The following is a 13493-nucleotide window of genomic DNA, read 5'->3' on the forward strand; positions in this document are numbered from 1 at the left end:
CCCCACTGGCCATGTATCCATGAAAACACGCCCAGGTTGGACATTGAACTCACCACAGGTGCACAGCATTTTCATGAACTGCTCCCCATGCTTTAAGATGTTCTCCAGGATGCTGCAGGGAAGGTCTCCCAAGAGAACACAGTGTCCCACAAAGCAGAAGAGCGCAGACACCCGGTCAAGGAGGGCGTTAGCGTCATTGCTGAGCTGAAAATGGCACCTTCCCTCTCCTTCTCCTGGATAATCAATAGAATTTCATCAAAGATATGTTTCTTTTGAAGCCAGATCCTCAGGAAGAACCAGCTCATGGGGTTCCCTCACCCCACCAGTGTCAAGGACAGATGTGTGGTGGCTTTCTAGCTGAACCATCAAAACCAGCATCTTGGGAAGTTCCCAGATTTCCTTTGGAAATCCTTTGGAAAACTCCCCCTGCCTGAAACAAAGCCTGGAGACCACCCAGGAGATTGTATCTGAGGTTGGGCAGCCAGCTCTGGTGAGCATGGAGGGCTTCCAAGAAGCACAGAAGATGCTGGTTGTCTTTCTTGTGGGCAAGAGGAGGTGGTGGGACAGTCCCACCACAGCCAACAGCTACTATGGGAAGGGCAGCTGTGGAGGCAACCAGCCCAGAGTCTTTCTGGTGGTGCCAGAGGGTGGAGCAGGGAGCAACAGCCGCAAACTCTCTTCTTCTCCATGGCCTGAGCAAAGCATGGCCGATACAGGCCTCAAACCAGGCTTTGTCTATGGAAACCCTCCAGGTGTGGTGAAGAACCACTCTTGTTCTAATCCTTCACTGTCTTTTTGTGGACAAGGCTCTGGTTCCATTACGTCTTCTCCTCAACAACAAGCCCCACCCTTGTTGAGTGGTCAATGAAGCATGATTGTGATGGGATAAAGAAACCGAGATGTTTCTCCAGTCCTGAATGAAACCTTATTTTCTGGCTTGGAAAATCATTTCCCCCTCCCTCTCATTTTGTGTTTCCAATGGAAAGACTCCTGTGCAATGACCTGGCCTTCTCATCTGGCTTCCAAACCAAGAGCTTCTCCCAAGAAAGCTACACAGGGGATACTCACGGACAACAGAAAGGAGGTCACAGACTTTGGGCTTGTTGAGCAGTTTGGCCAGCACGGGGCCAGTGTTCTCATCAAACGTGGTGACGCTTCTCAGTGTCTCCATCACTGAGAACATCCTCTCCACCATAACGGACAGCAGCCTCACAGCAGACGGTTTCCTTGTCTTGAGGATCACAGAGATCAAGGATTTGAGCAGGGGTTCCTGGAAGGATGAGAAGTTTCTCCTCTTTAGGGGCCTTGTGGCCTCGTGGCTGCTTCAGAAGGACCTTTCCCCACACTCTTTACCCAACACAGAGCAGTAAGAGTCAGTATGGTGGAATGTGGAGACCTCCTGCAGCCCCAGGAGCAGAGACACTCTCCTACCTTGCTCTTGCCAATGCCTCTGTTACACTGGAGGATGCGGTTGGCAAAACAGCTCTCCAGCTCTATGTCATAGCTCTTTTCCATCTTCAGGAAATGCTGGCAGAACTCCATGAGGTGTTTGTCCTCAACCTACAGCAAGGAACCACTTGAGAGGCGGCTGCTTTCAGGGCATTTACCCACCACCTCAAGTCCCACCACTGAGACAAAGACCTGGAGCATCTTCCCCCAGCTGATTGTGGGCTTCCATAACCTACCTTCTCCAGCCAGTTCTTAAACATATCCTGGAGCAAGCCCCGCCACAACTTGGTCCACCTTGTGCAGAGGATCTTCACTGAAAGCAGCTGCTGCCATGTCTGTAGTGGAAGAGTCAAAGCCATCAGTTGACCTTGAGAAACACCTGAAGCTACTAATGGCTCATGTTGGCCTCCTCACTCACATCGAAGCTCTTCAGGAAGGATGCCTGATTCACAGGTGCCTTCTGGAAGTATGTCTGGAGCCACAGCTTGGTGAAACCAGAAAACTCCTCAAACCTTTCCTCTGAGGTGAACAGCTGGAATTCCTTGAGAAACCCAAGAGCAGAAGAGTGAGGCACAAGCTCTGGGCTCTCCTCAGCTGCAGACAGGAGGCTGAGCCCTGTTGACAAGCCCCAGGCCCCGTCCTCACCTTGTGCACTTCCAGTAACTCTGTGATGTCCACAGACGTCCCAAGGATCTGCAGCACCGCCAGCACGTTGCTGAAGGACACTGAGCACATCTGCTCCTGCAAGAAGTACTTCAGCAGGAGGTACCCTAGGTTCAGGCACTGCATAACCTCCTCCTTGGGGATGGCCTTCAGCAGTGCTTTTGAAGACCCCGAGGAACACCTGTGCACATAGGACAGGGACAATGGCTTCTTGCACTTGCTTTTGCAGTCGCTATCTGAGCACAGCCATCCTCTGCAGCTGGGAGAAGTGAGCAGGTCCATGGGACACAACCCTTGAGGGTCTCCACGCTCATGAGCCACAGAGACGTCAAAAAAGTATTGGGCTGCTCATGGCAGCCACCTGCTTTCTGCTCATCCAGGGCTCCCTCCATCTATCGCTCCATCCATCCCTCCATTCGTCCATCCATCCATCATCTATCATCCATCTATTGCTCCCTCCCTAGACCCTCCACCTTCTCCTTTCAAGAAGCCCTGACTCACAAGTCCTTGACCCAGGTTTCCATTCTGGTGGCAATGCTTTTCAAGGCCATGTTCAAATCCTCTTCCTGAAAAATAGGACAGAAAGACCTTGAGGACCAATGTGAGATGGCTTGTGCTCACACACCTGAGGAGCTTCCACACTAAAGCATGGACCTTTCTGGCCAGGTTAAAGGGGTTCCCTTGTGTTTGGTCTCAGGATTCAGTTCCAAGCCCTGGTTTCTACCATGAAGACCTTCAGTTCAGCTGAAAATCTCTATAGGAACCCAGGACACATCCTGACCCACGGTTAAATAGCCCCCCAACTCCTGCAGGGCAGAAGAAGGTCTTCCACCAGGCAGTTGTCCTTACAGGCAGATCTGTCCTTTCGTCCACGATGCGCCGGAACAAGGACTCCAAGGCAACCTGCCAAGTGTCAGCCAAAGGGGCTTCCATGAAGTTCTTGAGGGCCAGCATCTCAAAAACCTTCTTTGCCAGCAGAGGACAGCTTCTAATCAAGGTCCTGTGAGCACCCACCATCTTCAGGACTTTCCTAGGAAAGCAGGTCAAGAACATCAGGTGGGCTTTGGAGGACCAGGGGGCATGGTGGTGGTGGTAGAGATGGCACCATGACTGGTAAACACAGTGGTAGAATGGGTTGGCTTCAGCTTGGGATGGAAAGGAACTTCTAGGATCATCCCTGCGTGGACAGGGACATCTGCCCCATTGTTGGTGGTGTTCAAGGCCAGGTTGGATGGGGCTTTGAGCAACCTGCCCTAGTGCGAGGTGTCCCTGCCTGAGACAGGGGGTGCTACTAGATAACATTCAAATGTACCTTTCAACCCATTCTCTCCCCAGGACTTCTCCCATCCAGCTGTCTGGATAAGACCACACAGGACTCCGCTCCACCCTACCCTTGAGGTCCACCAATGTTCCTTCAACACCTCCAGGGCAGGGGACATGTCATGACAAGGAGAAGCAGCAGCTTCTTGAGAAGCCACCAAGCAGAAGGAATGAAAAGCCCTTTGAAGAGCAGAATCATTACCCTCAGCCCACCACAACTTCCAGACCCACCTTTGCTTCTCTTTGTCCTTCCTCAGCTTTTTGAAGGCTTCTAAAGGAAGGACACTTTGGGCGAAGGCATCTTCCGTCTTCTTGATCGCATAGAGTAGCGGGACCAACCAGATCCACAAGGTGCCATCAGTGGTCTTGAGACAAAGTTCCTTCAGAGCTGGGAAGTATTTGCTGCAGGTAAAAAGCCCAAAATGTCCAACTTCCCACAAGCAGCCTCTGGGATGCTGGTGGGAGACGTGCGCCAACACGGGATGGAGGCTTGTCACCCATCCTGCCTGGAAAGACTCAAAGCGAGACACCTCCATGGGACACCCAACATCAGAGATGTGAAACAAGGTGCCCAGAGTAGCCAAGATGGACCCAATGGGCTTGAAGCCACCAACCTAGGTTTAATCACCCTCAAAGACCCCATGTGAGAGCTCATGGAACATGTGGGGACATGTGGGGACAACTGAGCTGAGCCCCAGTGAGCAGGTTGCCCAATCCAAATCACCTTTTGCCTCTCAGTTCTTCCTCTTGCAAGACCCCAATGTCCTCAAAGAGCTTCTCGACCTTGGCGATGGAGGCTGAGGGAAGGCTGATGCCATACTTGAAGGAGGCATAGAGCACAAAGAGGAGCTGAGGAAGTTTGTGCTCTGAGGTGTCCAGCTTCTCAATGACAGTTTGGATGAAGGTTCCAACACTGTCTCTGATCTGGACAAGGGAAATATGAAGAAAACATTTCATGACATGCGTTTTCTTTGAGAACATCTTGGTCCTGGAAGGAGGAGGAGGATGGGAGGTGGAAGATGCTGCTACCCTGCGACACCTTGTGTGGGGCCGTGTCCATCCAGGAAGGTTGTACATGCTGAAGAAATCAGACAGGAGAAGGCTCTCAGCTTACACACACACACACACACACACACACACACACACACATAAACCACACACACACACACACACCACACACACACACACACGCACACCCCCCCCAGAAAAAAAGAGGGACATCCTGGGGTGCACTGGGAGCAGTGTGGCAGCAGTTGAGGGAGGTGATTCCTCCCCCTCTACTTGACCATGGTGAGGCCACCTCTGAAGTCCTGTGTCCAGTTTGGGTCTCCTCAGCACAAGAGAGAAAAGGAGCTACTGGAGAGGTCCAGCGGAGGCCACAAAGATAAGGAGTGGTCTGGAGCATCTCTCTTGTGAGGAGACATCTCGTAACTAGAAGATGAAGAGACATCCTCTAATGGAAGGTGTCCCTGGGGGTTGGAACTGGATGAGCTTTAAGGTCCCTTCCAACACAAACCAGTCTGGGATTCTGGGATCACTTTGCTGGCTCCGCAGAGGTTTTGGGGGATACTCACCACATCTGCAGACTGGCAGGTGACCTCAAAGTGTTTTCTTTCCTCTGGGTCCCCAAGACAGACACTGCTGCTCTCCTTGTACCTGTCCAGTTTTCTCTCCATGGTCTCGAGGGATTTCCAGGAAGTGGTGTGTGCAAAGAAGCAGCTCTCCAGGTATTTCACCTCCATCTGGTGGCTGGGCCCCTTTGAGACCGAAGGGCTGGACGGGGTTGTTCTGGGAAAATGGCAGTGGAGCTGTTCAAAGATGGTCCATGTTTCTGTGGAGAGAAGTTTGGGAACAAAATGTAGACACCGGGCTGGGCTGAGCCCCAACAGCATGCAACCATCTGCAACAAGAGGTGCCACCCAGAATCTGGACAGGATTGGGGTGCTGTCACTTGGGTGACAACTACGAGCTTTATTAGAGGGAGGAAAAATAAATTTATTTATATAAGCATTTTCTAAAGATCTTTAGACCAGGTATACCTGGTGTCTTCTCCAAAGTAACAAGCGATAGGACAATAGGAACCAGCCTCAAGCTGCTCCAGGGAAGGTTTAGGTTAGCTAAGAGAAATGTCCTCACCAAGAGGGTGCTCAGGCATTTGAACAGGCTGCCCAGGGCAGTGCTGGAGTCACCATCCCTGGAAGCGTTCCCACACCATGTAGCCAAGGCCTTTAGTGCCATGAGATGATCTTAATGTCTTTTCCAACCTCATTGACTTATTCCATGATCCTATGATTCTAAGAGAGCAGGGAGGACCCCACTGTGGCATCTGGTCATGGCTGTGGGCTGAACAACAGCACTTACCTCCCACTTGGATCTCCTCTTTGGGGATTTTCAGCACCCGAAATAAGGGAACTTTTCTGCTCTGGAAGGTCTTGGGGATGCTGAAGTTCTCCAAGGGAATGTGCTCCAATTTACAGGCCCTCTTCTGGCTGTAGGTGTCGACAAGGGCGTATTTGTAGAAGATGGTACCTTGTTGGAGGTAGGAAATGGGGATCCTGGCGCTGCCTGAGATCACTTGTTGGTTCCTGGAACTGGAAGAGAAGGAGCTCCTTGGTTTGGGCTTCAGCATCAAGGTCAACCCTAAGACAAAGGTCAAGCTTTGGCTCATCCGACAAGGCTGTGCTGGCCATCAGTGTCGGAGAAGTCTCCACAGCTGGGTTCATCAGCCAGAGGAGGATCATAGAGTCCCAGCCCAGTTTGGGTTGGAAGGGACCTTAAAGCTCATCCAGCTCCAACCCCCTGCCACGGACAGGGACACCTTCCACTAGAACAGCTTGCTCCAAGCCCCTGTGTCCAACCTGGCCTTGAGCACTGCCAGGGATGGGGCAGCCACCAAAGCCACCAGCCCAGGTTAGATCTGACATTGGCAGCTCCCTGAGTGATGAGGAAGATTGAGGGAGCCACCACCAAGTGCTATGACCCCACCAGGGCATCTCCACTGGGGAGTTCACCTCCAACCTCAGCAGGAACCTGCAGCTGGATCCCTCAGCCCCCAGTGGAAGCTCCAACACAAAAATGCCACCATCATCTCTTCACCTTTTCTCCATGCTGGCGAACTCTTCGCAGAGGCCTTGCCCTTTGTAGAAGACGATGCAGATCTTGTCCTTCTTGTTGAGGTTACAAGGTTGTGACAGCACGGCCACAAACTCCAGGCTCATTGCATCTTGCAGTGGGTGATGGGCACCAAACAGGTAGGAGCTGGGCTGGCAGCTATTGGGAAAGAGGTGGTGGGTCCCCGCTGTGTTCTCCTGCCACCATTCCCCTTCCCAATCTTCACCTGCTCCACCACTCACATCCACTCCCCTTGGTTCTTGTTCCTGGCGGATGTGTGTCCACTTGGCAACGTCCCCAGCGCTTGCATGTCCAGCCCATCCTCACTTCCCACCCTGGTGAAGACCTCTTGGTTACTCCAAGGCATTTTGGAAAGACCTGGATGCCTCAGAGCAAGTGCCCACCACTGGGATGTGGAAGGACATCCAGGGGTCTCTCTACACTGACCAGGGTCTAGAGGGGTGTAGCCCAAGCTGCATCTCCTCCCACCACAACTCCTCCCCCTGGGGAGATGCTGGACCTCCCCCACTCCAGATCCAACCTCAAAGCCTTCAGTGATGCTATCCTTCCACACAACGAACCTGTTGGAAGGTCCTGAGTCATCTGCAACTGAGGAGAAAGCATCAATGAACACCCCCAAAGAAGGTGGTGAGACAAGGAAAGGTAGAAACTGGGGTTCACCAGGGAGAGGTGGGGATCCTCGCAGTTTGGGCATGGTCTTCTTGGAAGAGGAACCCCCAACCCATTCTAAGATTGAGGTCTCACTGTCCTCCCGTGTTCTGCTGAGGAGCTTCACTAGTACCTGTGCAGTTCAGGTTCTCCTGGTTCATCATCTCCACTTGCTTTGTGTGACCTGGGGCGTTTGCCTGGACAAAAGGAGAGTTGAACCAGAAATGAAGTTCAGAAAGACCAGAGAGATTGAAGGCTCGGAAGGGTCTTTTTCTGCCCCACCACTTCTACAGCATCGAGCTCACAAATCCAGGCCAGAGACACTGCCCTAACATGAAAAACTCAGCTCTTGTCCTCCAGAAGCTTTGGCCATGAGCTTCCAAAGCTGCCATGGACTCACCGGATGATTCTGCTCCTGCTCCTGTGCTCCCAATGCTCCCTGTGGATGGACGCAGGTGTCCTGGTGATTCTCCTTCTCTGTGTCATAGCATCCTGATATCTGCTGGCACTGGATCTTGGCTAGTGGTGGGACCTCAGGAACCTGGGAAGGGGCAGAACAAAGTTCCTGGTGGTCACAAGAGTGGAGGAAGGAACGCAGGAGTCACCTGAGCACCACATGGCTGTGGCCAAGGGCTATGACACCCTCAAGACCATAAACCTGACCAGTGTAGGATCACTTGGGCAATGCCAAACCCCCAGAGATACCTCTTGTAATGCACAGACTCTCCATCAGGTACCAGAACTCACATGCTTGCAAGAGTTAACCCAGATTTGTAACTAAAACCCGGGTCTTTCCTGCCCAATTGACCTCCCCCATGGAGGATTCTCCTGGCTCTGACCAGGGATGGAGTTAATGACCAGTGGTGCTGCTTTGTGGCCAAAACAGTTCTGAATGGTGGAGGTTTTGCTGAAGAGCATCAGCACCAGATGCTGCATCCATCCCACCCCAGGGAAGGGCAGAGATGGGACCATGTGAACCTCATGAGGTTCAACCGGGCCAAGTGCAAGGTCCCACAGCTGGGTCAGGGAAACCCCAAGCACAGAGTCTGAGGAGGAATGGACAGAGCATCCCTGAGGAGAAGGACTTGGGGTGCTGGTTGGTCAATGAGAAGCTCAACATGAGCCAGCAATGTGCTCTTGCAGCCCAGAGCAAGAGAGACCTCAGAGCAGCTCCTAGTGCCTAAAGGGGCTACAGGAAACCTGGAGAGGGGCTTTGGACAAGGGCCTGTAGGGACAGGATGAGGGGAATGGCTTTAACCTGCCAGAGGGGAGACTGAGATGAGCTCTTAGGCAGAAGCTCTTCACTGTGAGGGTGCTGAAGCTCTGGCACAGGGTGCCTGGAGAAGTTGTGGCTGCCCCATCCCTGGCAGTGCTCAAGGCCAGATTGGGCAAAGGGGCTTAGAGCAAGCTGCTCCAGTGGAAGGTGTCCCTGCCCGTGACAGGGGCTGGAACTGGATGAGCTTTAAGGCCCCTTCCACCCCAACCCAGTCTGGGATTCTGGGATTCCCACCTTGTGTCCACTGAAGGAACCAGTGGCCAGATGCCATCTGCCGTTGTCATCTCCATCTGCCACCAACGCATCTGCTGGCGATGGCTCTAGGAAGGACCATCACAGTTGAGATGTGAGCTTGGGGCCATTCTTGCTCCATGGTTTTCCCTGCCCTTAGCCCATCAGGATCCATCCCTGCTCTTCCACTACCTGGCTCACTGCAGAGGCCCTCCCGGTTGGCACAGCTGGGCATGTGGTCCCGTGTCTCCTGCTGCATGGTTGAACCCACAGCCTCACATCCCTTGGGAACAGCACTCGGGCTCTTGGATGCCACCTTGCCTTGTCCATGGCCTTCATCCCCATCCGAGGGGCCGCTGTCGCCCTCCTGGCTGGACTGGGGCCGCAGGGCAATGTCTTCTCCTCCTCCATCCCCTCCAGAGGCCTCCATGGCACTGGCTGGAGCTGGGGGCACAGTCAGGAGAGGGTTTAATGGAACCTGATGGCAAAGAAGACTTGGGGGCTCCAGAAGAGGCACCCGGGGAGGTTTGGGGTCAGAAATACCCATTATGGGGCTTTTAGCTCAGCCTGGCCCATGCAGGGACCTTGGGGGCATGGAACAACGAATGAGCCAGAGCTTCAGGGCTCCAAACCAGGACCTGAGGGAGCTCCAGGGCTCAGAAACACAAAGTCAGGAGCTTTGGGGCTCCAAAACAGCAATTCAGGGGAATTTTGGTGTCAGAAACACTGATTACAGGAAATTTTGCTCAGAGAAACAGCCACCCAAGGAGCTTCTGGGCCTCCAAATCTGGTGCCGAGGGACCACTTGGGCTCAGAACCAGCGGTTTTGAGAGCTTTTGCGTTCAGAAACATGAGGTTAGGGAAATTCGAGGTTCAGAAACATGAGTTTAGGGAAATTTTGGGCTCAGAAACTTCAGTTTATGGCCCTTTGGGGTTGAGAAACAGCCATTTAGGGAGCTTTTGGGCTCACGTCCTGAGCTTTTGGGCTCGGAAACAGAAATTTAGGGAATTCTGGGGCTCCAAACCAGAAATTCCAGGAACTTCAGGCCTCTGAAAGAGTGATTTAAGGAATACCTGAGCTCAGAGCAAGCAAGGACAGGGAGAGTTTGGGCTCAGAAACAGGGATTTAAGGAGCTTCCTGGGTCAGAAACAAGGATTTGAACACCTTTTCAGCCCAGAAACAAGGACTTAGGGAAATTTTAGTCTCAGAAACGGGGCTTGAGGGAGCTTTTGAGCTCAAAACCAGTGATTTAGGAATATTTTTTTGCAGAGAAGCAGGAATTTAGGAATATTCTGGTGTAAGAAACAGGGATTTTGGGAGCTTCTGAAACAGTAATTTTGGGGGCTTCTGTGCAGGGAAATAGGGGTTTAGGAAACTTCTGTGCTCAGAAGCAGGGATTTCACAAGATTTTCAGCTAAGAAGCTCAGATTTACAGAACTTTTTCACTCAAAAACAGCGATTCAGGGATCTTCTGAGCTCAGTAACAGGGATTTAGGGAACTTTGGGGCTTAAAATAGTTCTTCAGAGAGCTTTCCTCAGAAACAGGGATTTGGGGAGCTTCTGGGCTTAGAAAGCAGGTTTGAGGGAGCTTTTGGATTAAAAAATATGATGTAGGGAGATTTTGGGCTGAAAAACACACAGGGATGTGGGGGGTGCTCTGGGGTCCTTACATGGTTTCCTGCCCTTATCTGTGAATCACTGGGGAAAGGGAAAGCAAAAGAGCAATGGGTGGGGGTGGGGAGGAACCTGGGGAGGGCTATGGGGCTGCCCACATCCCGCTACGGGGCTAGGATTTAGGGAGCTTTGGGGACACAAACTGGGATTTAAGGGGCTTCTGGGGTCAGAAACTGGGATTTAGGGGGCTTCTGGATTCCAAAACTGGGATTTAAGGAGACTCCAAGGTCAAAAACTAGGATTTAGGGAGCTTCTCTGCCCATAAACAGGGATTTCACAAGCCATTGGGCTCAAAACCAGTGATTTAGGGATCTTTTGGGCTTCAAAGGAGGATATAGGGAAATGGGGCTGATACAGAGGTTGAGTTAATGTACAGGGGGGTTGTACAGAGGGGTTGTACAAGGGGTTAAAAGAATTCTGCTTGCTCAGCAGACACCTATTACGCTTACTTATTAAAACCAGCTTTGCGATTTGGACTTTGACCAAGATTCCTAGAGAGCATGCATGACGGCTAGAGGTAAAAAGTTCAGGCTCGTGGAAGACTCATTTACTTCGTCTTAAAGACCCCTACTCACAAGAGGAAGACTCATTTACTTCATCTTGAGGCCCTCGCCCATGATCGGGGGGGCACTGAGCATGCGCGAAGGACCTTCTAGCTCATTATAATATGAAGCAGGGATAGGACATTAATATGTATAGGCGTATCATGTAACCTCATGAATATGTATAACTTTAGAGAATAAATGTAGAGGGAAACAACGCTGAGGTGCGCATGCTATGGAGGAGTTATCCCCATGCGCCTCAGCTCTGAATAAAAGCATACCTACTTTACAACTTTAAAGAGTTGTGGAGTCAATCTGGACAAGGGTAGAGCAGTTGATGTCATCTACCTGGACTTGTGCAAAGCGTTTGACACTGTCCCACATGACATCCTTCTCTCTAAATTGGAAAGATATCAATTTGATGGATGGACCACTCGGTGGTAAAGAACTGGCTGGATGGCCGCACACTAACAATTGTGGTCAATGGCTCAATGTTCAGCTGGAGACCAGTAACGAGTGGTGTCCCTCAGGGATCGGTGTTGGGACCGGTCTTGTTTAACATCTTCGTCGCTGACATGGACAGTGGGATCGAGTGCGCCCTCAGCAAGCTTGCCGATGACACCAAGCTGTGTGGTCCGGTTGATACGCTGGAGGGAAGGGATGCCATCCAGAGGGACCTTGACACGCTTGTGAGGTGGGCTGATGCCAACCTTATGAAGTTCAACCATGACAAGTGCAAGGTCCTACACCTGGGTCGGAGCAATCCCAGGCACAGCTACAGACTGGGCAGAGAAAAGATTCAGAGCAGCCCTGCGGAGAAGGACTTGGGGGTGTTGGTCGATGAGAAAATGAACATGAGCCAGCAGTGTGCGCTCGCAGCCCAGAAAGCCAACCGTATCCTGGACTGCATCAAAAGGAGTGTGACCAACATGTCGAAGGAGGTGATCCTGTCCCTCTACTCTGCTCTTGTGAGACCTCACTTGGAGCATTGTGTGCAGTTCTGGTGTCCTCAACATAAAAAGGACATGGAACTGCTGGAACAAGTCCAGAGAAGGGCCACGAGGATGATCAGGGGACTGGAGGACCTCCTGTATGAAGACAGGCTGAGAAAGTTGGGGCTGTTCAGCCTGGAGAAGAGAAGGCTGCGTGGGGACCTAATAGCAGCCTTCCAGTATCCTATAGGGATGCTGGGGAGGGACTCTTCATCAGGGACTGTAGTGACAGGACAAGGGGTAATGGGTTTAAGCTTGAACAGGGGAAGTTTAGATTGGATCTAAGGAGGAAATTCTTTCCTGTTAGGGTGGTGAGGCACTGGAATCGGTTGCCCAGGGAGGTTGTGAGTGCTCCATCCCTGGCAGTGTTCAAGGCCAGGTCAGACGAAGCCTTGGGTGGGATGGTTTAGTGTGAGGTGTCCCTGCCCATAGCAGGGGGGTTGGAACGAGATGATCTTGAGGTCCTTTCCAGCCCTAACTATTCTATGATTCTATTCTATAATCTGCATGTCAGGGCTGATAAAGAGAGATTTCAGAATATTTGGGTCTTGGAAACAGGGATTTGGGGATTCTCTGGGCTCAGATACTGGGATTTGGGGAGCTTTGGCTAGAAAACAGATTTTGAGAAATTTCTGGGTTCATAATAGTGATTTTGGGAGCTTAAGGGGTCAGAAAGAGCGATGTGGTGAGCTTATGGGGTTCAACCGACTGATTTAGGGAGCTTGCGGTCCTAGTAATAGGGATTTAATGATTTTGGGGGGTCAGAAGCAGGGATTTAGGGGTGTTTGGATAGTGAAGCAGAGATTTAAGAAACTTCTGTGCTCAGAAACAGAGATTTAGGGATCTTCTGTGCTCAAATAGAGGGATTTAGGGAGCTTTGGGGCTAAGAAACAGGGACGTGGGGGTGCTCTGGGAGCTGGGATCTCGTTGCCTCAGGCAGCACTGACCTGGCTTCTGGCGGCCGCAGCTCCGCGCCTCGGTACGGGGGTGCTCGGAGTCTCCCTCCTCGGCCCGGGACCGTCCCAGCTCCTTCCCAGCTCCTTCACGGTTTTCCTGCCCCTTCCTAGGAAAGGGAAAGCGAAAGAGCCGCGGGGAGGGGGGGGGGGGCTGTGGGAGGAGCCTGGGCGGGGCCGTGGCGCTGCTCTGCGCTGCGTTGATAACGCTGAGGGAGCGGATGCGATCTGGAGGGGCTTGGGCACGCTGAGAGGTGCCCGGTGCCAGCATCATGGATTCAGCCAAGCCACGGGCAAGGTCCTGGCCCTGGGTCCAGGCGATCCCAGGCGCAGCTCCAGGGTGGGAGGAGCAGGGATCCAGAGCAGACCCAGGGCAAGGACCTGCGGGTGTTGGGTGCTGGGAGCCGGGTTCAGGGAGCGCCTGAGCTCAGACTCCCCCGCACGCAGGGATGCGGGGATGCTCGGGGCTCTGCCTCATCGCATCGCCTAGCCCCATCGACGTGTGAGAGTGATCCCTGCCTCCCCATGCCCAGCCCCATAGCGCTCAGGGGAGGCCTGCCCCATACCCACAACAGACCCACGACTGCCTCCCCCGAACCCAAGACCTACATC

The 13493-nt window shown here is 52.5% G+C and overlaps 2 protein-coding genes across 2 annotated transcripts in view; both read right to left on the reverse strand.

The window, feature by feature from the left end:
- Window positions 1–4250, reverse strand: part of LOC136006378 (E3 ubiquitin-protein ligase RNF213-like) — a 42092-nt gene extending 37842 nt beyond the window's left edge. The window contains exons 1-10 of the mRNA XM_065664383.1: window positions 4216–4250; window positions 3664–3834; window positions 2962–3142; window positions 2614–2678; window positions 2095–2293; window positions 1868–1990; window positions 1686–1784; window positions 1432–1560; window positions 1069–1270; window positions 54–233 (exon numbers count right to left, since the gene is read on the reverse strand). Of these exons, the coding sequence (XP_065520455.1) occupies window positions 54–233; window positions 1069–1270; window positions 1432–1560; window positions 1686–1784; window positions 1868–1990; window positions 2095–2293; window positions 2614–2678; window positions 2962–3142; window positions 3664–3834; window positions 4216–4250 (1384 nt within the window). The remainder of the gene's footprint in view (window positions 1–53; window positions 234–1068; window positions 1271–1431; window positions 1561–1685; window positions 1785–1867; window positions 1991–2094; window positions 2294–2613; window positions 2679–2961; window positions 3143–3663; window positions 3835–4215) is intronic.
- On the reverse strand, window positions 4221–13000 carry LOC136006382 (uncharacterized). The gene is made up of 8 exons (XM_065664386.1): window positions 12876–13000; window positions 7613–7753; window positions 7346–7409; window positions 6786–7152; window positions 6529–6702; window positions 5794–6023; window positions 5007–5263; window positions 4221–4510 (listed from the first exon to the last, which is right to left on the reverse strand). The coding sequence occupies exons 3-8, from the start codon at window positions 7374–7376 to the stop codon at window positions 4316–4318; spliced, it is 1254 nt and encodes a 417-aa protein (XP_065520458.1). The 5' UTR covers window positions 7377–7409; window positions 7613–7753; window positions 12876–13000; the 3' UTR covers window positions 4221–4315.
- Between the last annotated feature and the right edge of the window lie 493 nt (window positions 13001–13493).

This window comes from Lathamus discolor, unplaced genomic scaffold, assembly GCF_037157495.1.
Source record: "Lathamus discolor isolate bLatDis1 unplaced genomic scaffold, bLatDis1.hap1 Scaffold_162, whole genome shotgun sequence".
Taxonomy (NCBI): Eukaryota; Metazoa; Chordata; class Aves; order Psittaciformes; family Psittacidae; genus Lathamus; species Lathamus discolor.